Raw genomic sequence first — 23964 nt, 5'->3', positions numbered from 1 at the left:
GAGCTCATCTCTGTTCCTGTGCAGAATGCTTTGTGCATCCTGTGTAGGCTTGCTATATAAAACTGATCTTCCTGTCAGTGGTCTGTTCACATGGGAGCTGTTCAGCACACCTGCTCCTCACATCCTCCTCACTCCTCAGTGGCAAACAGCACTGGAAATCAACACAATATGCATGACTGATTCCAATCCCAATGCGGTCTCCCAGAACTCAGATTATTATTCATGAGAGTTTTCCTGACAGTTAGACAACCGTGCTGAGAATTCCCGTCAGAGAATGATTTGTAATTGTGCTGTATTGAACCAAGCTCAAGTGGAAATATAACAGGAACTGTTCCTGTTCCGACGGTGGAAAAGCAGCTTGTGACTGCTGCTTTGTCCAGTATAGAGTCATAAATTATTGAAAAAGAAAATAGATAAAACGACTTTTTGATTAAAAATATGCAGGATTAGATTGACAATTTCTCCTTTGAGTCTTAATAATTGCCAAATGGACAAAAAATAACTCTTAAGCTGTCTTTACACTATGGCGTTATCATCAGAGTAGTGAAGATTTAAGGCGTGTATGGCCATTTTAGTTCGTTTATTTGTTAGTTTGTCCTGATTTTTGTTTTTCTTATACAATCAGTTTCACCAGGGATGAACCACTGAACATTCGGCAGAACACACCACCCAATCTTCTACTGGTTTTTGATTTTTCCTACGTTTTGTTGAATGTTGAAGTTGGAGGAGCAGCAGTGATGCTCAAGCACTTTAAGACACGCAAGCATGGGAAACGAGCTGGCACGCTAGTCAAGCTCAGACAGCGCGGCTTTAAAACTGCGCTGCCTTTTATCCATCCGGCGAATCTCCGCTCTCTACCCAACAGACGGATGAACTTCTCCAACAAGTAAGGACTTTTCAAAGTCTGCTACTCTGTGTTTCACAGAAACGTGGCTGAATGGAGCCATTCCGGAGAGTTCGTTACATCTGCTGGCTTCCAGCTGTCCAGAGCGGATCGCGACGCAGAATCAGTGGGGAAATCGCGTGGCGGTGGGACATGTTTCCACATCACTGAAATGTGGTGTACAGATGTGACAGTGTTTAAGATGTGTTATCCTGATCTAAAAGCGCTCTTCGTTATCTGTAAACCCTTCTATTCTCCGCGGGAGTTCGCTCGTTCATTCTCGTAAGTGTTTACATTCCAGCGCAAGCACGCGTGAGTGCAGTGCTGCAACAGCTGGTTGATCAGATCACAGACACTGAGCAGCAACACCCAACACTCTTACTGTTATTCTTGGTGACTTTAATCAAGCAAAGCTCACCCTCGAACTGCCAAAATACAGACAACACATTACCTGCCCTACCAGAGACAAAAATATTTTGGACCACTGCTACACCACAGTAAAGGATACATATCACTCTGTCCCTAGAACAGCTTTAGGACTCTCTGATCATTGTCTGGTTCATCTTATACAGACCTACAGGCAGAAACTGAAATCAGCTAAACCTGTAATAAGGACTGTTAAAAGATGGACTAATGAAGCAGAGCGAGATTTACAAGCCTGCTTCGAGTGCACTGATTGGAGTGATTTTGAAACTGCTGCCACTGATTTGGATGAGCTCACAGATTCTGTCACATCATACATCACTTTCTGTGAGGATATGTGCATTCTTTACAGGACTTATTTAATATACAACAACGACAAACCATGGTTCTTAGTGAAACTCAGACAGCTTCGTCAGGTCAAAAAAGATGCATATGCCTATACCTGCAGGAATAGGGACAAAAGGCCAACAACACACTGATAAAGAGATTCAAGTGGCTCTAAAAAGCTGGAAAATAGGTTTTCAGCCAAGGACCATGCGTCAGTGTGGAAAGGCCTGAAAGACATCACAATCTACGAGACACCATCCCTCAATTCTGTAGGGAATCAACAATTGGCGGACGACCTGAATGATTTCTACTGCAGATTTGAAAATCCCAGTCTCACACCCACTCTGATGGTCTCTCTGCACAACCAACAACACCTCCAGCAAACCCCACTCTTTTCTTTCCCCCTCCTGCTCTTCAAATTAGTGAAGAGGATGTGTGTCTGGTCTTCAGGAAACAGAAGACATGGAAAGCACTAGGCCCAGACGGTGTCTCACCAGCCGGTCTAAAAACCTGTGCTGTCCAGTTGGCCTTCATCTTCTCGCAGATTTTCAACAGATTACTGGAGCTGTGCGAAGTCCCTTCCTGCTTCAATCGCTCCAATATCAGAGTTGGCCTACCTGAAGGACATCACAGGACCCTTGCTGGACCCCCTGCGGTTTGCTTATCAAGCAAAGAGGTCTGTGGATGATGATATGGTAAACATGGTAGTGCACTACGTCCTGCAACATCTCGACAGATGATGTTCAGCTCGGCCTTCAACTCCATCATCCCAGCACACCTCTAGCCTAAGTTAACTCAGCTCACTGTTCCTAGCTCTATTTGTCAGTGGATCACCAGCTTTCTGACAGATAGGCAACAGCTAGTGAGAAAGGGGAAATTCAAATCCAACACCTGTACAATCAGCACTGGCGCCCCCCAGGGGTGCGTTCTCTCCCCACTGCACTTCTCCCTGTCAAACGTCTGAAGTTTGCAGACAACACTACCATCATCGACCTCATTCACAATGGTGACGAGTCTGCATACAGGCAGGAAGTTGAACAGCTGGCTGTCTGGTGCAGTCATAACAACCTGGAGATGAACGTGCTCAAAACAGTGGGGATGATTGTGGACTAGAGGACAAACACCCCAGCATTACCCTCACTCACCATCATGAACAGTCATTTAGGTTCCTGGGCACCACCATCTCTCAGGACTTGAAGGGGGACAATCATATTTGCTCTATTGCAAAAAAGGCCCAGCAGAGACTGTACTTCCTTCACAGCTGAAGGAGTTCAACCTGCCACAGGTGCTGCTGATGCAGTTCTACTCTACAGTCATTGAGTCTGTCCTTTGCACTTCTATAACTATCTGGTTTGGCTCAGCTACAAAATCAGACATCAGAAGACTACAGAAGATGTTTTGGACTGCTGTGAGGATTATTGGTGCTCCCCTGCCCACCCTCCAAGATCTGTTTACATCCAGAATGAGAAAAAGGGCTCAGAAATCACTTGGGATCCCTCACATTCAAGTCACTTTCTCTTTGAACTGAAAAGGCAATCTCCCCCAGGCAATCAACCTCTTGAACAGTTAAATGTTCTACCCACTGTGCAATGATTATATATATATATATTATTTTACTGTATGTGTGCTGTTGTTGTCTCTGTGTACTGGAAGCTTCTTCTGTCACCAAAACAAATTCCTTGTGTGTGCGACGAACATACTTGCCAATAAAGCTCGTTCTGATTCTGGTATTCTGTGCCTCATTGAAACATAGTTTAATATTATGACAATTATGAGAAATGATTTGGATGGGACCAGTCTTGGGTCCAGATCTAGACCACGGTCCGTTAGTTGATAATCTCTGGTTTAGTCAAAACAACTGAATATGCTTTCACACACTGCCCCTCAATATTGTCTTGTCTTTCTCCTCCCTGCATCCATCGGCTGTGCTAATAAAACACTCTGCATCTTTTTGTTGGCGGTCAGCTCAAAGGCAAAAGCTTGTTTTTGTTGCAGTAGGTGATGGTCGTGCTTCTGCTGAGAAGAAACGGGGTTTGTGCAGAGCAGCTCTGGTTCAGTGAACAGCAGGACGCCTATCACTGTGAGCTTTTGTCTGAGATAGTGTGTCGACAGGATCTGCTGTAGTAGATATTGTTGTCCTTATTTGTGCTGTGTATTCAAGTGGAGTTTCAAACTGTTAGCTGTGTGTTTTGGTTCGATTTCAAGTTCAGCATTGAACAGATCACACTTTATTTGAGGAGCTCCTGAAACTGTTTCTGAGGAGGACTTTAAAGGAATTCTAAAAGACTGCATGTATTGTTTCTAGAGTAAGAGTTTAGAGTTTATTAACCGTGTTTGGATATTTTGCCTGAAGGCTAATAGATGAGTTTTGAGATGCCAGGATCCTCATTTGTCATAATGTGTATATTGTCTTCATGAATGCCTCATTATGAGCCTGTGTTCCAGTGCTCTGGACTGCTGCCTGCCATGTGATTCACTGCAAGCTCAAATGTTCTACTTTCTCTCTTTGATGTTCAAAAAGGAATGCACTCTTTTTTTTTTCGTACTTGTTACCCAGTTTGATTTGTTCAAGTTTTAGATTCTTTGTTCCTTTGGTTTGTATCCTAACATCAGAGAAGGCCATGGTCAAAAAACACATTTGAATATGTGGCCTTCTAATGGAGACAAACAGTGAAATGAATGTACATCAATGTACAAAAAAAGATTGACATTAAAAAAATTTCAGATCTAAATGATTTTCAAGACCTTTAGTTCCATAACACTTCTGGAACATCTGCATTCTTCCGCCAATTTGAACTTTGCGGCGAAATAAAATATGCTTAAAATACAGTATATGCATCAACTCCATCCTAAACTTTGGCCTTATCATAAGGGATAGGTCGCAAATATGGGTGTATTCTTGAATATTTGATGTGCACCTGTCTGCAATAATGACCAGCTGACTGTGCATTATTCCGCTTATAACAGTAAATAAATGTCACCATACTTAATTTAAAGATGTTCATTATTCCCTGTACATGAGACTTAATTGATATTTTAATTATTGGTTTAGTATATTTTCAGTCACAATATGCTAATCTATTACGCATACTCTTTCAACAACCTACTTGTGTTGTGGGTCAACCCACATTTGATTTTTAAACTCCTTGAAACACTGGTTAATTTTTTTTTTTTTTTTTTTTTTTGTGTGGCCATTTAGGGTCAGAAATGTGCATGCAAAGTTTTGACCCAGATGTGTTTTGCAAAGGCTGTAAAAACATTTGTACAGTTGTGTTCGGGGTCAAATTGACCCCCATTGGTTTTAATGCAATTAACCAAAAATCAACACTTTGAAAGATAGCAAAGAGTCAGGTAAAAACTTTGTTGCTCATCAAAGATTGATTATGAAATGCATGCATTAAACTTATGAAATTGAATACTGAAATGCGTCCTCTAAATCATCTAAGGAAAATTCGCTGTGAAGAGAAATTTTTGGTTGATAGTTTTCTGGATCTCAGTTACTAGTTTGTTGCATCACTGAAAAGAAGTATGAGAATCCTACAGGCTAAAAAAAAAAAAAAAAGGGCAGTTTACACCTAGTAAATTGTATATGTATATGTTGCAAAAAAATGTTTTTATGTTGTGTCTGTGCAGCTAATTTTCAACATAACAATATGTGGGTCAAATTGACCCCTAACACAGAGAGAGGAACTTCTTTTTAACAAAATATGAGTTAGTAATTTCACATATTTGAAATATATTTTTAGTGCCTGACAAGAAATAATAGAGATTTCAATGTAAAAACACAACTCTTTATTGTTTTTTCTAGTGTTGTAGTTCCAAAAATTTATTTGGAAATCATTCCGAATCGTTTCAAAATATCTTAAGTGGTTCGAATTGAATCGTGATATAAATTTCTATATATTCATGTTTAATAATGTTTTTGACTTTATTTTTTATTTTCTAGTTATTAATTAGATGTTACCAAGAGAAGCATATTATGTTTGAAAGAAACCTGGGGAAATTATCATTCTTAACTAATTTAAAAAATAAACTATTTGGAAGATACACTTTGTAAAAACTTCAGATTTTCTAGAGAGTTTTGTGTTGACCACCAACAAATTCAACGCAAGAACAAATAGTAAGTAAATGTCACCTAAGAAATAATTATACAGGGCTTCATTAGGACCTAGCCGTCTTTAGGCAACCCACTGGCTAGTTGATTTTGAAAATATGTATTTTGCGCATCCCTAGTTGTCATGACATTAGCTATGCTTCCATCCAAAGTTGCGAATTTAAGTTATAAGCAAAATTGGAGTTTCACATAAAACATTTGTGAACAAAACGCAGTTTTCTTCCCATGTCTTCAAAAGAACAAAATCTGCACTTTCTGGGAAATTGACACATGGGACCCTATCTTGCACCCAGCGCAATTGACTTTGTACACCAACGCATGTATCATTCCTATTTTGCACCCCCGCAAAGCGCGCTTTTCCCTCCACAGAAGCACGTCGCTAAACTAGGGAATGAACTTGCGCTTCCTGGGCGGTTCAAAAGGAGGCGTGTTCCGGCGCAAACAATCCCTGGTGCTATTTTACTGTTCCATAAAACAATTGCGCCACTGACCAGAAAAAACCTAGTCTAAAGTCAGTTGCGCGTTGTTCATTATGCGATTTTAAGGGCGCATGCTTGGCCATAATCAATGTAGCGTGTGCACAACGCGCATCTTAATTCTCTCATCTACACAGAAGCAGCAGTTTTCATTTTTGTAAATCATACATTATTACGATAGATAGATAGATAGATAGATAGATAGATAGATAGATAGATAGATAGATAGATATTTTATTATAAAAGCATACATCTAGCTTACACATTAACCCAAATTATCATACGCCTGTTTAACCAAAGTTAATTTGGGTGTGTTTCTCCATCCCCAATGTCACTTCTCTGTGTTTTACGGCCCTGACAAGAACGTCGGTCTCCTCGGCTGTGAACCGCTGCTGGCGTGCGTCTGGCAAATCCGCTGTTATAATAGGAATCCGCCATAGAAAAAGCGCGTCTGCTCTTAAAGGGATTGTGAGATGACGCACTGATTGGTTTATTTCACGTTACGCCCAAACCACACCTATGAATAATGAAGCTACTTCAGACCAACCCCTTTTAGATTTGCGCCGGGAGCAAGAGTCATTTATCCCGCCGGGAAAATAGCAACAGCACCCAAGACCCGCCCACAAAGTTACTTGCGCTTTGCGCTTGACACTTGCGTTTCAGATCGTTAAAATAGGGCCCAAAATATCTAAATAAAAAATGGAATTTGATGACAGACTTTGGCTCAGGCATTTCAGAATGACTAAACCAACATTTGAGATGCTATGCAATGAAATTGGTCCCTGGGTAAGGCTTGCCATCGTGCCCCAGTTTCTACAGAAAAATGCATTGCCATTGCTCTGTATAGGGTGGCCACATGTGGCGAATACAGTTGTGGGGGAGATTTTTGGCTTCAGCTATTTTTTTTTTTTTTTTTTTTTTTTGAGGGATTTATTCTGTAAATGTGTTTCGATCATAGTTGATGTGCATGTCTTCTTATCGGAAAAAAAAATGCTTTCCCCAAATTCGCAGAAAAATAGGTGGATGGAAATATAGCTACTGTGGCATTCTTACAACTCACATTCTATTGACTTTGAAGAAGAACGAACCATCAACTTTCAAGCATGCTATTCACTTTTTCAGGCAATTCAAGGTTTGCTTAAAGGCAGTTTTATGTTTTCTATGCCACTTCTGTGTGTTTGTAGTGGAAAGGCGCCTTGTAAGAGTGAAACATTCAGCAAGGTCAGCGTGACATCCAGCAATCCACAAACTAGTATGTAACAATCTAATATAGCACCAAATCCACTTGGTAGTGATTTTGATGGAATGGGAGTGAGTTGATCTGACATGTCTTCTAAAGAAGAGTACTTTAGAGCCATGATATTGGACCAGTGTTGGTTTTTGAAAGTGTGCTGATTTGGGTTTTTTTGTTGTTTTTTGTGGCTTGTTATTTTATTAGGGATGGGATTTTAAAAAGCTACCCCAAAATTCCCCTGTCATTATTTACTGTCAAGTCTAATTATGTCACAAAATGAGGAAACAATTTAGGAACTCTGTCATGTAAATAAACTGGGTGTGTATTTATAGTTTTCAACAATGGAGAACAAGCTTTGCTTTTTAGTTGCTCACAATTTTGAGGAATACCATCCACCTGTGACAGAAATCTAGGACACTGTTTCTTTCTCCCCATTAGATATACTGTGTGGTTTTATCAGAAACAAGAGATTGCATGTTGTTTGCCAAGCAGCAAATGTTTCCAGACCTTATACTTTCATTTTAGGAGTGCATTTTATGTCCTTGGCAGATGCTTTCTTACCGAACGACTGACAAGAAAGTGCTAATGGTTTGTGTGTATCAGACTAAACCTCAGGCTCTGCCAAAAACAGTAATACTGCATTGCCAGTACAGTCAGTGTGTGATTCACAGTTAGAGTAGTGGCATATTAAGATAAAACCACAAACTATTCAACAGGAACTGTAGAAACACATTTGTTGTTCCACAGGCTTACATGTTCACTTTCTCATTACACACATGAAGTGATATTCAATTCTTTCATCCTCTGAATCATACCTCATCATGAATTATATAAATTAATTCATTCCATTCTGAGTCACATCAGTTAATCACTTACCTTGAGTCAAACTAAAGGACAGCCTTGTGTAGTTGTGTCTATGATTTTGCCCTCAGGAGATCAAACTGCTCATCTCCCATTGGTCCATAGACCGCTGACTAAAAAAAAAGTTAGAAAGAAGGTTGAACCAGTTGTTAAAAAGCACATAAAACAAGTAGTTTCATTGTTCTTTGGAATGTTATGAAACATTATGACTGCTAGACTTTTAATTATATGCTGCTAATGCTGACTAATGTTTTGTCATTTTGTTCTTTTTTTCTTTTTCTTTTTTTTTTCTTTTTCATTTGTATTATTTTGTCCAGTTGTATTATTTTGTCCAGATGATTTTTGAATCATCCATTCTTTGCCTGAGTTGTCCTTTAAGTTGCATTTTGATTCCAGCTCAAGCTACAGTGGAAGATTTCCAGATCCGACCTCATGCTCTTTACGTCCACTCCTACAAAGCGCCCACGTTCTGTGACTACTGTGGAGAGATGCTGTGGGGACTCGTCCGGCAGGGCCTCAAATGTGAAGGTAGCAGTCATATAAAAACATTTATATTCTAAATAAATATTTGCTCCAATGGTTTTCATCATTGTTTAAGCATGTGAATTTAAGTAATGATTTTAGTATTATTGTGTGTAGAATGCTGCAGTTATGACTAAACTAATATCTCTGTCAACAGTCTATAACAGTCCATGACAATCATTGCACAAGGATTAACAATCATTGCACAAGGATTAACAATCTCAACAATTGTTCATGCACTTGACACATCATGTCCCACAATTGTTATTACTGAGTGTATACTGTATTCATGCCCCATCTGTGCATTAAAAAGGTTATAGTATTATTATTATTAATTTTGTAAATATATTTTCTTAATTTACTTACTTTGGCAGGTGTGCCAATAATAATTTTGATCCTAGTATACAGTATATCGCCACCATGGGTAACATAACAAACCTCTACGGACACACTGAAGCTTGATTCGCCATTGGCTAGTAAATTATTTTATTTTATACTACAGGACACATCTCCGCTTCGCGTCGTGACCGCATTACCACCTCAGGTGTGCATTATTTTTCTAATAATTCAACGGCCTGTCGTCAATTATTCCTTACTTACTGGCCAGACATTTTACATGGACTTCAGGAACAATGCTAATGGAAAAATCTATATATATAAAATATAAATCTCAAACATTAAATAAATTTAATTCATATTTAACATTTGTAAAAAGAACCAACAATCACAAAACTAAACACTTTATGGCATACCATAAAAATAACCTAGTTCTCATTTCCAATAGATTTCACAATGACTGATTTCTCACCTTTTTTATGTTCAGTGACGAATGCTGGCATGTCAGAAAACACAGGTGTTTGATCCGCATTACCTATCTGATCCAGGGGATATGAATGTTTTTTCCTTAGGCCAATCACATAAAGCTGAAAAGACAGCAGTTTCTCCCTGAAGTCGGAGGGAAAGTGCTGAGCAAGACTTGTTCTGTGGCGTAATGCTAATCCATTGCACCACATCATTCTTTAATCAAGGCTTTACAGTGCGTGTCCACTGGCGCAAAGCGAGCGGAGCGGATCGAGCATTTTCAGTTAAGTCCTATTGAAGTTGAGCTAAGCTGAATTGAAAACGCTCGCTGTGCTCCGCACCAGTGGACAAGCTCCGTTACACCGTATTTCTTACACGTATTTGGTGCTCCCTATTGTTGCGGGTGTATTATTGATATGTGAAAGTCTAGACCCTGAATATGAGACGACCCATTCGGAACAATACGGGTATAATACAAACATTCGAACATATACATATATTTGATATAAATACATGTGGATGGAGTGGTGGATGATATGCAAATCCATGTTAAATTTGTTTGTTACAAGATGTTTCCAGGTTTCTGGAAAACTGTTTTCTTTACACTATCAAAAAGCCAACAAAACAAATTATATCATATTTTTTTGCATGTTTATATCAACTTGCTGTTTACTAAAACAAACTCAGAATCTCATTGAGTTTTTAAAACCTTTTTTCAATGCTTCAAAAATATACAATAATACACGGGAAAACACATATTGGTTGTATATATTTTTTAAAGCTATGTTCATGTTTTTTTTTTTTTTCACGCTGCTTAGAATTCCCAAAATGAGCTTTGTTTTGGCCTGATTTTGTTTGAAACCAGTTTGTTCTTTGATTTAGCTTGAATTCTATCTGGGTTTTTACGTGAAACATCTTGTTTTCAGTCTCCCATGTCCATGTTCGTATGAATTGAAGTCAATATACTGCAAAGTCTAGTGTGACTGCAGCTTTATTATTGATAATAATCACTTTACAGAATATAATTAACTCAATAAAAAACAGGTGTTCAGTAAAAACCAGCTAGGGGTAAGTAGCTAATCGTAGCACAATCGAAGCTCTCACAAATTATTACTACCATTGTTATGAAAAGAAGAAAAATTTAGAAAGGATTTATGTAATCCAATCTTTGTTTGCCGAGTGATCTATTCTAGGTGACTGATCTCCCCGATGCTCTTGTGTCTGAATGGGAGTGAATCCCTGCATTCATATTCCAACTTGTGGAAAACTACCCAAAGAAGAGGGAAAGCTGTTTTAGCAGCAATTGGATGATTAATGCTTTTTGCCGGTTACATTTTTTGTCATTTTGCATTTTGCACTTTTCAATTAAAATAATTTCAGTTTGAGTTGATGAAAATTACATAACGAACTATTGAATGGTTCAAAAGACAGCAACAAAAGAACAAGTGACCTGAATCAAAGGATTCTTCTGGTTCAGAGTGTTCTTATTGAGTCTGCTTTAAAGATCTCTGATGGATTCAGGCACGCGGTGTGATGTGTCAGTGCTGCCATCAGTCTTTGAAGCTGAAATCAGGGGCTGTTTGAATGGAACCCAGTGTTTCTGCCAAGCGCTGGATGTGACATTCAAAAGCTGCATGAAGATTATGGGCTCCAGTTGTAAGAAGCCGCACTGATGGATACAAGCTGTTCATATGTAGAGGCATGCTAAAACACTTTACTCTTCAGACTCATGAAGTTTAGATCTAAAATCCCCACCCAGTCCTCTGGAGATTCATTTGGTTTCTCAGGAGGATCTGGCCACAGGTCTTTAAGTTTGAAAAGAGAAGCGGAGCCCCCTGCTGGAGGTCTGATGAAATTAGCCTTGTGTGTGTCTGTGTAATCTTATCTTTAGTCCTTAAACCTTATTCTCGATCTTCTTTACCTTATACCCGAACCCTAATCCTATTCCTGATCTTGTTTTAAGCCAAATCTCATGCTTTCTTCTGACTCTAATCCTAAACACTAAAGCTTTACTTGTGGATTTTTAGGATGTGGCCTGAACTATCACAAGAGATGCGCCTTTAAGATCCCTAACAACTGTAGCGGTGTAAGGAAAAGACGCCTTTCCAATCAGTCTCTGCCCGGACCTTCGCTGTCTGTTCCCCGTCCTGCACCAGCCGAGCATGCTGTCGTGGGCCTGGAAGAGGTGAGGAAAGATCTGGCTTACTTACTATTTATTTATTTTGAAAATTCAAAATCATCTAGGAATCTTTCCATAGCACTCTACAAGGAATCAAAATCAAAAGTGGCATTTTTTTAGGGTTATTATAAATGATTAGGGGTGTAACGATACCCTCTTGTCACAATTCGATACATATCACGATACTGAACTCACGATACGATATTATTGCGATACTCCAAGACATATGGTAAAATGCTAAATTTAGGTATTGCATTGTGGGTGTAAATGTATAGGCCTGGATTTGATGCATTGAACCCAATGCACAAGACAATGGTGACACCAGAGTAAAAATATTCATGATTCTGAAGCTGAAAATACAGAATTATTTTAGACGAATATGCTTGCACTGACTAGATATATATTTAAAATAATGTAGGCCACTTTTTACTGTTAACATCAGACATTTGGCATTATCAGGACCCACAAATATTCCGCCATTGCATTATTATACATTATATTCAACATTATATATAGTAGTTAATGTAGTACTAAAACTCTGTAAGCTTGAATTGAAAACAGTCATTTTTATTTTGGGTGAACTATACACAATACATATTGTTACAATCCACGATACATATTGTTGCATTTTTGTATTGCGAAATATTTTGACATGATATATTGTTACACCCCTATAAATTATTAATAAAAATATGAAATATACATTTATTATATTTAATTTATAATATAAAATATTACATGTTACCTGTGTAAACCTTAGGGGAACTGACACCTGACACCAGCTTTTTAAAATTGACCACATTTTAACAAAAAAATTATTAGTGAGGAATATTGAGTTAGTTAGAAAATGTCTAGTATGATTACTTGTAGATACAACTTGGTTTGATATTTTATGAAGTGGAATACATACTGTTTAAATGTGGGATAGGTATCCAAATACTTGTTATGATTTCACCCATCATTAATTCATAATGCTAGTTCAATTTTTGTGACATATTGTCAGGCTTCCTGGGTGGATGATGTAGGAGACGAACACGAGGATGATGAATTCCAAGATTTTAATTCTAAATATAAACAAATACAAACAAAAAGGGAGCTTGCACTCAGAACAAAGATAAACCTAACATTAAACATTGACCGACAAGTGAAGAGTGAAAACCAGGAACTTAAATACACACAGATAGATGAACACAAGACAGGTGATGCAGATGATGATGATGAACAGGCGGGTAATGAAGGGAGTGAGTTCAGGTGTGGAAACAAGGAGGATTCTGGGAACTGTAGTGCAGACAGGACGATGACAGACGGTGAATGTGACACATATGGGTTAAAAGATATGCATGTGATAAAGCGATGGCCTTGCATTAGCCGAAACCCAAATATGGCAAGGACATTATGTCCCTTTTAGTTGTCTCACAATATCCCCTTTGAACACTTTATTTTCCCTTTTAATTTTATGCTCATTTTATTTCAAATAAACAACTCTTGAGGCCTGGCACTGTATTTGCTGTCCCCGCCAAAGCTAGCAGCTGTATTTAAAGCATGGGTACATTGTGAAATATAACAAAATCAGGCTGGTTGCAGTTCAGACCTAATGAAACTTTTTCCACACAAGTGCATGAATGCATAGAAAACAAAAGATATTAAAAAAAAAAAAAAAAAAAAAATAGAATTAAGGCAAATCAGATCAAGAGTTTCTGATTTCTCACTTTGTTGTTGGTCAGTCTCAAAAATCATCTATGTTTGTAAAATCGTCTATGGTTGAACAGGTTTTATTTTAACTAAGTGGTCAGTTTCGAAACATTCTTGAGATGACCGCAATGAAGATTTCAGTTCTCTATTTATTTGCAGTAATGAATCTGAGCTGCCATTCCAGCATGTTGTTACTGTAATATGTGAAAAGCAAATCAGTAAAGATAATTTCCACTCTTTCACATGCATCTAGACAAATTGCTGCAGCACTCTAAAAAAATGCCACTTCAAAGGTTTCAGTTTCTTTAATGTTTTTGAAAGTTGTCTCTTCTGCTCACCAAGGCTACATTTAGTATTTGATCAAAAATACAATAAAAACAGTAATATTGTGAAATATTATTAGTTTAAAATAACGGTTTTCTGTTACAATGTTATTTATTCCTGTGATCAAAGCTAAATTTTTCAGCATCATTACTCCATGTCACATGATCCTTCAGAAATCATTCTAATATGCTGATTTGCTGCTCAAGAATTTTTTTTGTATTATCATTGTTGAAAACAGTTGTGCTGCTTAATATTTTTGTGGAAACTGTGAAACTTTTTTTTTTAGCATTCTTTGATGAATAGAAAGTTCAAAAGAACAGTATTTATTTATTTAAAAGAAAAAAATGCTACAATGTGAAAGACTTTACTATGACTTTTGGTCAATTTAATGCATCCTTGATGAATAAAAGCTTTATTTAATTTATTTAAAAAATAAATAAATAAATAATAATATAATATTTTCTTTTGAACCGGAGTGTACAGTATGTTCGTCATAACGTACTGCTTATATTAGTCTTTGGTATGCAGTATGTGTATGTGCACTGTGAACAGTATGTGAATTGCACTTTTATTCTTTTCTGAATCTTACTTTTTCCTCCATTGCTCTCCACTGCAGCAGCGCCTCCTTCAGGAGCCAGGTAAGCGGATGCCATCGTGGAGCGGTCGGCCAATCTGGATGGAGAAGATGGTGCTGGGGCGTGTGAAGGTTCCTCACACCTTTGTGATTCACAACTACACCCGTCCCACCATCTGCCAGTACTGCAAACGGCTGCTAAAAGGGCTTTTTCGCCAGGGCATGCAGTGTAAAGGTGTGTATCGCTGTCTTCCTTCACTCTTTCCAATAAATAAGATATTTCTAGTCAAATGTAGGGGAAAAAATAACCACAAAATGTTTTCTTCAACAGACTGTAAATTCAATTGCCATAAGCGGTGTGCTTCAAAGGTCCCAAAAGACTGCCTTGGAGTCTTCAATGGAGGTATGGTCATTTCAGCCACATCCAATTAAAATGAGAAACAATGTGCTAACATTAAAAATCATCACATAAGTCTACTGTATGTTCTTTCAGAGCCGGCCAGCCCTGGTCCTGACTCTGATACCACGATGGAAGTAGACAGCAGTGATGTGAACAGCGATAGCAGTCGGGGTCTGGATGATTCAGAGGAACCTACCACTCCAGAAGACAAGATCTTCTTTATGGACTCCCCCTTCATGGACCGTGAGAAAGATGAAGAACCTGTGAAGACCATCAGGTATATGCTTTGGACAATAAATATCTTGTGAAGGTTGGAGTTAAAGCATAAAGGAATAGTTTACCCAAAACTGAAAATTCTATAATCAAAAAGGCCTTTCTCTGGCTTCTCTGCTAGCTCCAACGCACTCATGCCTTATCATTGGCTGAGAGCATGTTAAGCCCCTTTCACACAGCGCTTTGAACCCGGGAAATTGCCGGCAAATTGCCAGAGTGCCTTCTGTGTGAACGCAAACACGACCCGGGATTGATGCCGGGATCGGGGACCTAGTAACATTGCCGTGTTCAGGCTGGAACGCGCGCTGTGTGAACAAAAGCCGTAATAATGCCGTGTTGTAATGATGACGCTGAAGCCGGGATCGTTCACCAGCTGTGAAACGGTATGTAATGTGTAAGTTTATGATCGAATCAGAGAAAAAAAGGCACAAGCGTGGTTTCTCAAGAGAGAAATCGCAGCTCTTAAGACGCTGCTGAGACATTACAAGTCACATCGATGTCACGCGTCTTTACGGGACTTTTACGGGTTGTGTGTGAAAGCACTCTCTGATTCCGGAAAATCACTGGCAGTGTGAATGAACCAAAATCAAACGAACCCGGGTCAAATCCCGGGTCACTTAATCCGTGTTTTTTTCGGAATCTCTGTGTGAAAGGGGCTTTACTCGCATCTAGTTCCAGGGAACTACATGTGGAGTAAGTAGAGATGGATATTACAAATTGGTGGAGCTTATGACCCATGATATGGCCAGATTAAGTTTAAACTGGTCTGGTGTGACGCAGGAATCGCTTGTAGCCGGTTGGCCCTCTCCAGTGAGCCTTCCATTTCTCCTGGACCTGCACACTGAGGTGACTGGTTCATGGAAGAATCCTTATTCAGCTTGTGTAATTACCTCTGCACAGATTAATTATTCAAATGCGGAGGGACTATGCATGCAGGGATATGTGAGGATGCCCCGGGTTGAAGAGAACCTAGCTAGCCCCCGTCCCGTCTTGCTCTCTAAGCCACGTCAGACAACATTGCGGCTGGTGGGCAAGGCATGCCTTGAAGGCCTTCTTGAAGACCTTGACCAGGGTGTGGGGTTGTCCCCTGAGGCAGTCAAGGAACTGTGCACTTGTCGAGCATTTAGGGGTGTGATTAGACCATCCTCCTTGACAACCTCTGGACTTTTCGGCACTGCCATTGAGACGGTGGTGAAGTTAATAGAGGAGTTAAGGAAGTTCATTCCTCGCCTGATCTGGCTCATCCTGCTCAGGCTCTCGACCTCTACAAATGGTCGTTTGTGGAGTATATCTTTTTTTGTTAAAAAAAGGAGGAGAAACTTGCAAAGAAGATGGGTTGATGCCCATTACAGGCTAAATGAAGGTCAGAGTGGGGCCTTTTGCAGAGCTGGATGGACTTTATTGTGGTTAGCGATCTATATTCTCTGTTGCCCTCTCCAGTTCATTTAGAATGGACAGATAGAGAACTGATGAATATGCCTTGAACGCTTCCTTCGGTACGCTGTTCCCTTAAGCTGGGGTGTTAGTGGCCGGTATGATGATATGTAGAGTTGCTGAGAGCGACTTCACACTTCATCTGTCACCTGCTTCGGCTGTGGACTTAGCTGAGGCTGATTTTAAGATTGACGTCATTTTACACATGCCTCTGACACCGGGTTCAGTGGTACACATACCCATAGCATCAGCAACTGATGCAGCGTCTCATTACCTTGTCAGGGAACCAGGATTACATACATAATCCTAAAATGTTTACAAGATTTCCATATCAAAGTCCTTCCTTAACCAATTAATGTGAGAATATGCGAATTTACCAAAGTTCTGAGTTTTTCTTGATCACTGATCCACATTCACGCAATAGATCTGATGTTTTTTCGTGTCTCTTTGAAGCCCCTCGACCAGCACCAATATCCCACTGATGCGTGTAGTTCAGTCCATCAAACACACCAAACGGAGGAGCTCCACTATGGTCAAAGAAGGATGGATGGTGCACTACACCAGCCGAGACAATCTTGTAAGATTTGATTCCATATTTACATGTAAAACTGCTGTTTTGTTTTTTTATGTGATGAATGCACTTTAATAAGAAAGCATCTGCTATGGGCATAACTGTATAACTGGATGAATAACTAACTGAAACTGCTAGTTAGTGTTACACCGGGTCCTAACTACACGCGACGCGCGATAAAAGGTCTCTTTTCCATGTTAATCAGAGTTTTTGTCCTAACCAGCCGCGACGGCGACACGCGACGATTCTGTTTTAGAAACGGTTTCTATTTTTCTGCGATGTCGCGCTGAAACAACAAACACAAAGTATGGCAATGATAATCTCAGGTACTCTTTATGTGCTTTATTTAATGTTAAAAGAATGTAATGTGACTTTAAATATCATTTAGCGCTCCAGCTTTGTAGCTGTAAAAGCAACAATGGATAATTCACCTCAGATCTTGAAATTAAACAAATGGAAACAAGAACATTCAAACTGTGAACAAACAAGTGTATTCTTTGACAAAGATTGTTTTAGTAACTCAGTAGCCTATGTATTTTTAATAATGTTTAAATGGTATAATATTTGTGAATTTGATTATGTACTTATCCATTTTCTTGTGAGTGCCGTCAAGACTCTGCCCACACGCTGTTCTGATTGGCTGTGGGTTTTGATTGATTTTGACGCATCTTGCAGTCGCATCGCTTCTAGTGTTTGTCGCTGGAATCTTATCGCATCTAATCTTATCGCATTTTTCAGTAGCTCAGCTGGTTGCTCATGCAATGCTTTATCAGATATGTCAGATATGTGTAAAAAGAAGGAAAAAAAAAATACCATGCCCAAAAATCTATTTCTAGTACATTGAGTTTACTTTATCAACATAGAAGACCATTTTAACAAGTTTCATTCTTACATCTACTATAATAAAATATATTGTTAGTTCCGAGATTCTTCATGTCAGTGAATAAATACATAGATTCACAATGAATATTAGTGTGCTCTGATGGATTGGTGGTAGAATTTGTGTTAAGCATTTCAGAGGTTCTGGGTTCTAATCCACCCTAGTATAGTTTTCAGAAAGTGGTATGGACAATATTGACCCTGGCAAAAAGCGGTGGGAACATGTCCCACCTGTTCCACCCGCAAATGTCCTATCTGCAGTTACACATTATAAGTAGCATAAACCTTATACCATCGTCTTGTAGGTCAAATTAATTTGTATTAGAGTAAATGTACTGTATTGTTTGCTTAGTTTTGAAGTCAGTTAAATCTGTTTTGTCCTCAGAGAAAGAGACACTACTGGAGACTGGACAGCAAGAGTCTGACTCTGTTTCAGAATGACTCAGGAGCCAAATATTACAAAGTAAGAGTTTTACTCATATTTAACTAAACTACTTTGATTACAAAAAAAATGTGTGTTATAATTGTCGGGGTTCATGTATAAATTATATTCTCTGTTGGTTGAAATTTTTGAATTTTTTGTATATTTTAATGTTATTGAGAACAACCTTTAGAATGTCACTGGAAATTATAATATTGCTCATATACTTCTAACGAAACTGATTATGCTGTAGTTCATCTTTGATCTTTGTAATGTCAGAACATTATAATTAATTGCTCATCTAGAGCATTGCAGACAGCTAAAGGCAGTAGTATTTTCCCCTCTCATAAATACCACTGAGGTCTCTGGTAAGTACCACAGAATACCCCCTCCTCCTCCTCTGCTTCAGTGCAGCCAAAAGCCATTTAGAAAGAGACAGGACATGCATCAAATACACTGTGTAGTGATATGGTTATTGCTATATTTTACTTCTGTATTGAACAAACCAATATAATAACTTTTATTCTGAGACTTGAATGGCATCACTGCATTTCTGTATTGTATTATACAGTATGTGTTTGTACATTCTAGTAGTACAGCAAGTATGGTGGTAGATCATTTAATGCTCCTTAGCATTTTAAAGGCTGTATGTTCACTTTTAAGTAAACTGGAATGCTGAGTTGACCAAATGTTATTATTAAACCTTATAAGTCTGCAATTTAATTAGGTAAATACACTGAAAAAAACGAATGTAGTATTTTCTTATTTCTTTTCTTACTGTACAATTTTCACTCGGAATTGCTAGTACATTTCTCCAAAATGACAAAGAAACAGCAAGTAATTTTTTTAATTAAACATTACATTTTTAAGACTAATACAATATTTTCTTGTTGAAAATACCCCAATACTCTTTTTTTTATTATTATTATTTACAACTTTGGAAAATATTTTTTACTAAATAGCCTTTATGCATGTTTTAGTTTGGATTCCAAAAAAATTAACAATAAAAAGTTAACTTCACAAAAATGAACAAAAAAGAACTCCACATACTGAGTATGATAATATAAGATGTTAAATGTGCATTGATATATGTGTAGTTAGTTGTGTGGCTAGATATTAGTATAGTGAGTATAGGTTGTATATGCTCAGAATGCGTGTTTCAGATGAATTTTAATATAAGTGGACAACTTAAAATATTTTAAACGCACTACTGGTGAGAATTTCTTTTAATAATACTTTTATTCAGTAAGGATCCATTAAAATGATTAAAAAAAAAATGAATGCTGTTATTTTAAACTTCCAGTCCAACTTTATATTCTTTAACTACTATCTACTTTGGAAGTTGAAAAACATTTTGGTATATACATTATATGTTGAATTCATGTTGTATTGCAAAACCCTTGCTGCTATTGAGGTGGGATACGGGTATGGTTAGGGACAGGTTTGGTGGTATGGGTAATTAGGGTTGGGTTAAGGTCAACAGTAATTACAGAAATGAAATACTGATGTAGTTACATGCAGGTATTTTTAAAATAAAAGTACAATTTAAAAAAACAACAACATGTATGTACACAATAAGTGCACTGTATCAAATTATATTTTTTTTAAATATTAGTACACACTTTATAGTTAAAGACACTTAATTTAAAGTGGATCCAAACTTTCTATTAATCGAAGAATGCTGACAAATAAATCTATAATTTATAATGCAGCACAACAGTAACCATCATTTTAGAATGATTACTAATGTATCATGTGACACTGAAGACTGGAGTATTGATGCTTAAAATTCAGCTTTGCCTTTGATCAAAAAATGCAGATTTCTTTCAAAAACAAAAAAATCGTACCAACCTCAAACTTCAGAACCGAGTGTAATGACTACCCCTGGGAATTGTGCTTTGGTTACGTCTTCTTTAATGTGCGCACATCTGTGGATGTAAAGGTCTTATTGCCATAGATTTGGGAAAAAAAAGAAAAAAAAAAGTTTTTTTTTAAGACCTTGTGTGTTTCTGTGATTGTTCCTGTATTCCCAGCTGTAAAACTGAAGTCTTGGAAACCTCACCGCCCTGTGTGAGACTTCAGGGTGTGTTTAAGACTGTTTTACACACCACTTTATTATCATCTTGGCGCTCTGCTCGGGTCTTAAATCCTAAGAGATACTACTTCTTTTAAGTTTTGACATTAATCCACACTCTTGGCAAAATAAGAGAGATTCACCATTATTGAAGCACTATTGTACATTATCCTAAAGAGTAACTTGATCAATTTGGTAACAAAGGCTCTCATTTGGCTTTGTTGTACAATTTTCCTCAGCTAAATTGATTGTGAGGTAAAGAAGCACTTACTTCTCAGCAAAACGAGTACGGTATATGATCCTCAAAACAACCTTATGCTTTAAACCTTATAACTTAAAGTACAGCGCGAGACATGATCATGCATTTGACTTCCATCTATAACTTAACAGAACCAGTCAGATTTGCACATTTGGAAATCATAGTGTTCTCTTTTGAAGATTGAAGCCCTCTACTTTTGGTTTTTGGGTAAGGGGGTTTCAGGCCTTTCTTGGGATAACCGCAGCCCACCCCCATAAGTGTGGCCATCTCCTTCATAATGTATCAGTGGCTAGAGTAAGACTTGCCTACACACTCATACACGTATACACACGCGCTTCTGCTGCTCGGCCCTGTAATCATGGGGCTCTTCATAGGGTTGGGTCACATGATTCACCCACCAAACCACAAGCACTTCATCTCATATTCAGAGAAGACCGCAGGCGCAGCATTCACTCTGATTGGCCACAGCTACTGTTTTTCTGAGAGCAAGTTTGGGGGCTGAGCAGAAGGTGGACTCTTAAGAGACTGTCTTTATCAGACTTGGCACATTAGGCTTTGCATCGTCAATGAAGATTGACGCTTAACTCTAGATGGCAACCTTTATCTGCGTTTGTAGATGGTGCTTTTTTTGACGTGATAAGGAAGATCTGTTTGAACTTGGAGGAACTACATGGACTCTTTAGATTTCATCAGCGAGACACCATAGAATTAATGAAATTTTCAAGCCAAACTTCAAACTAGACTGGAGATTTCTTCAAACTAGACTGGAGATTTTTATTCAGCATCACATGGACTAATTTAATGACTCATCTCCAGACTCAAAGAGCAAAATCCAAGGTTGTTTAATTGTTTAAACAGTCTTATCTAACTGTCAGTGAGTCAGCGTCTGAATTTCTGACTCATTGTCTGACCCGCAGGAGATTCCCCTGTCAGAGATCTTGCAGGTGGAGGTTGCGCGTGACTTCAGTAGTTTAGCCCTGGGAGGCAATCCACACTGCTTTGAGGTCATCACAGCCACCATGGTGTACTACGTTGGAGAGAACACCGGCGGCCCCCACCTCCACATACACAACCCTGCGCTGGCGGCTGGAGGCGTGGGGCTGGAGGTGGCCCAGAGCTGGGAGAGGGCCATCCGCCAGGCCCTGATGCCCGTTCCAGTAACACCACAGCCCAGCGTGGGCGCCGCTGCGGGACAGAATAAAGATCACAGTGAGTAGTTAAGTCTTCAAAAACATGTGAAGTGTTCATACTGTTCTTTTCCATAAGTTAAAGTGGTTGCCAGCTTCTACCACCAAGCTCCAAAAAGGACAAAAAAAAAAAAAAAGTCTCTGAAAAATTAGGTGCAGGATTTACTTTGAAACGATTTTCACTCAGAAATTGCTAGTGAATTACACAAGTTATTGCAAAGATACGGCAAGTAACACAATGGATTAAACGTGAAATTTTGGAGTAAACATGGCTGAAATGGTGTTTTCTTATAAAATGTACAACTTGAAAAAATTTTTTTTTTTTAAGTGTATGTTTCAAGTCGTACAATAGCTTTTTGTGAGGAAGAGACCAAAATTTAAGCTGTCATTGTATATTTTGGCACTTTATGACAAATGAAATTTATTTTTTTAGAAAAACAGTAACTTTAACATGTTTAACATGACTTCTAATTCGTGACCGGCGTTTTGTTTTACTCCACTTCTGCGTTCTTCAGTTCTCAGCTAAGCTTACGCTACGCCTACTTCATATGTCCTACGCATATGTCGGGTCAGAGTGAATGTGTGTACAGCCGTTGCTGGAAGCCAAGTGATTATAATTTACAAAGTTTTAAATGGGGATATTTTTCTTACAAAAATCTTACAAAATGTCATTACAAAGCTGGGAAGACCCAGGATATTTTTTGATATAACGATTGTGTTCGGCTGAAAGAAAAAAGTCTTATACACCTAGGATGGCTTCATTTTTTTGGTGAACTATTCCTTTAATAAAAAGGTTCGGTTTAACATCTTGGTGCAGGCATTATTCTCAGTTGTTTGTCAAAGCACTATTACACACCAACAAAGATAAAAGTGGCAAATAAAAAATCAGTAGATATCTCTTGTGTCCATTAATGCATTATTTAATATACAGTTCAAGGTGTTTTGTTTTTGAAAGACATTCATACTTTTGTTCAGCAAAGATGCATTAAACTGATCAAAAGTGACTATTTTTAATTAAGTCTGTTCTTTTAAATGTTCTATTTGTCAAAAAATCCTGAAAAAAAAGCAGCTTTGATATTACATTGATATTAATGAGAAATGTTTATTTAGCACTAAATCCGCATATTAGAATGATTTCTGAAGGATCATGTGACACTGAAGACTGGAGTAATGATGCTGAAAATTAAGCTTTGATCACAGGAATAAATAACATTTTAAAATATTTTAAAATAGAAAACAGTTATTTTAAATTGTAAGAATATTTCACTATATTTACTGTATTTAATGGCAGCCTTGCTGAGCATAAGAGACTTATTTCAAAAACATTAACAAATCTTACCAACCCCAAACTTTTGAACGGTAGTGTAATAGTGTTACCTTAATTGCTACATATTTATGATTAAAATGCTGTACATTCACATGTGATGAAGGCCTTTGTAATGTACTTTGGGTGTACAGTTTTACATATGAAAGCACTATATAAATGCTTGCTTCATTCATTCATACGTTTGGCAATCTTAAATGTTCAAACAAGCGGTCATTGATGAAGCAATGGTACAAACTGAGACAAGTGTGGCTTCCACACCACAGATTATGATTCATGAAGACTCAAGGATGCAATTTTTATTTAGTTTTGTATGAAATGGATTTTTTTTTAAAACGTGGCAGCAGTTAATGAACAAAATTCGTGCATCTACATTGATAGGTGTCCGTATAAAGCCCAAGACAACAGAAAAGAAGAAGAGCAAGCGAAACAAAAACAGAAATGTACTGTGCCTTTAATCTGATTGGTTGAGTTGTGACTCTCAGGCAGATTTGCAGCTCTATTCTGGAGAGTAAACGGCTGAGCTTTAGTCTTTAATATCCTGATGCACCTTCATTTAATTGTGTTGAGAGACAGAAGATTAAAGAGGTTTGACAGGTCTGGATTAATGAAAGCTGTTTAGTTATGAAACAAACACACTTTTAATTCAGTATTCAGAGGAGATTTCAGCCCAGAGATGAATGGCATTCTTAATTAAGAGCTTGTCTGAAGACAAGCGAAGCCTGTGCAAAT

The 23964-nt window shown here is 38.1% G+C and overlaps 1 protein-coding gene across 4 annotated transcripts in view; it reads left to right on the top strand.

Annotated features, from left to right (window-relative positions):
- The window catches only part of prkd3 (protein kinase D3), a 100968-nt gene that overhangs the window by 49936 nt on the left and 27068 nt on the right, over positions 1-23964 (top strand). For 2 of the 4 annotated variants that reach the window (XR_013819328.1, XM_079852403.1), the window contains exons 4-11: positions 8715-8846; positions 11669-11826; positions 14453-14645; positions 14742-14813; positions 14904-15087; positions 16971-17094; positions 18353-18430; positions 21639-21930. Coding sequence is in view for 3 of the 4 variants with exons in the window: in XM_079852403.1 (XP_079708529.1) it covers positions 8715-8846; positions 11669-11826; positions 14453-14645; positions 14742-14813; positions 14904-15087; positions 16971-17094; positions 18353-18430; positions 21639-21930 (1233 nt within the window). In the remaining variant the exon portion in view is untranslated. Of the gene's footprint in view, positions 1-3687; positions 3714-8714; positions 8847-11668; positions 11827-14452; positions 14646-14741; positions 14814-14903; positions 15088-16970; positions 17095-18352; positions 18431-21638; positions 21931-23964 lie in introns of those variants that run through there. The other 2 variants (XM_079852405.1, XM_079852404.1) reach the window with 2 other exon arrangements.

This window comes from Squalius cephalus (assembly GCF_949319135.1).
Source record: "Squalius cephalus genome assembly, chromosome: 20".
NCBI classification, from domain to species: domain Eukaryota; kingdom Metazoa; phylum Chordata; class Actinopteri; order Cypriniformes; family Leuciscidae; genus Squalius; species Squalius cephalus.
This window is presented reverse-complemented; position numbering and strand designations above follow the sequence as displayed.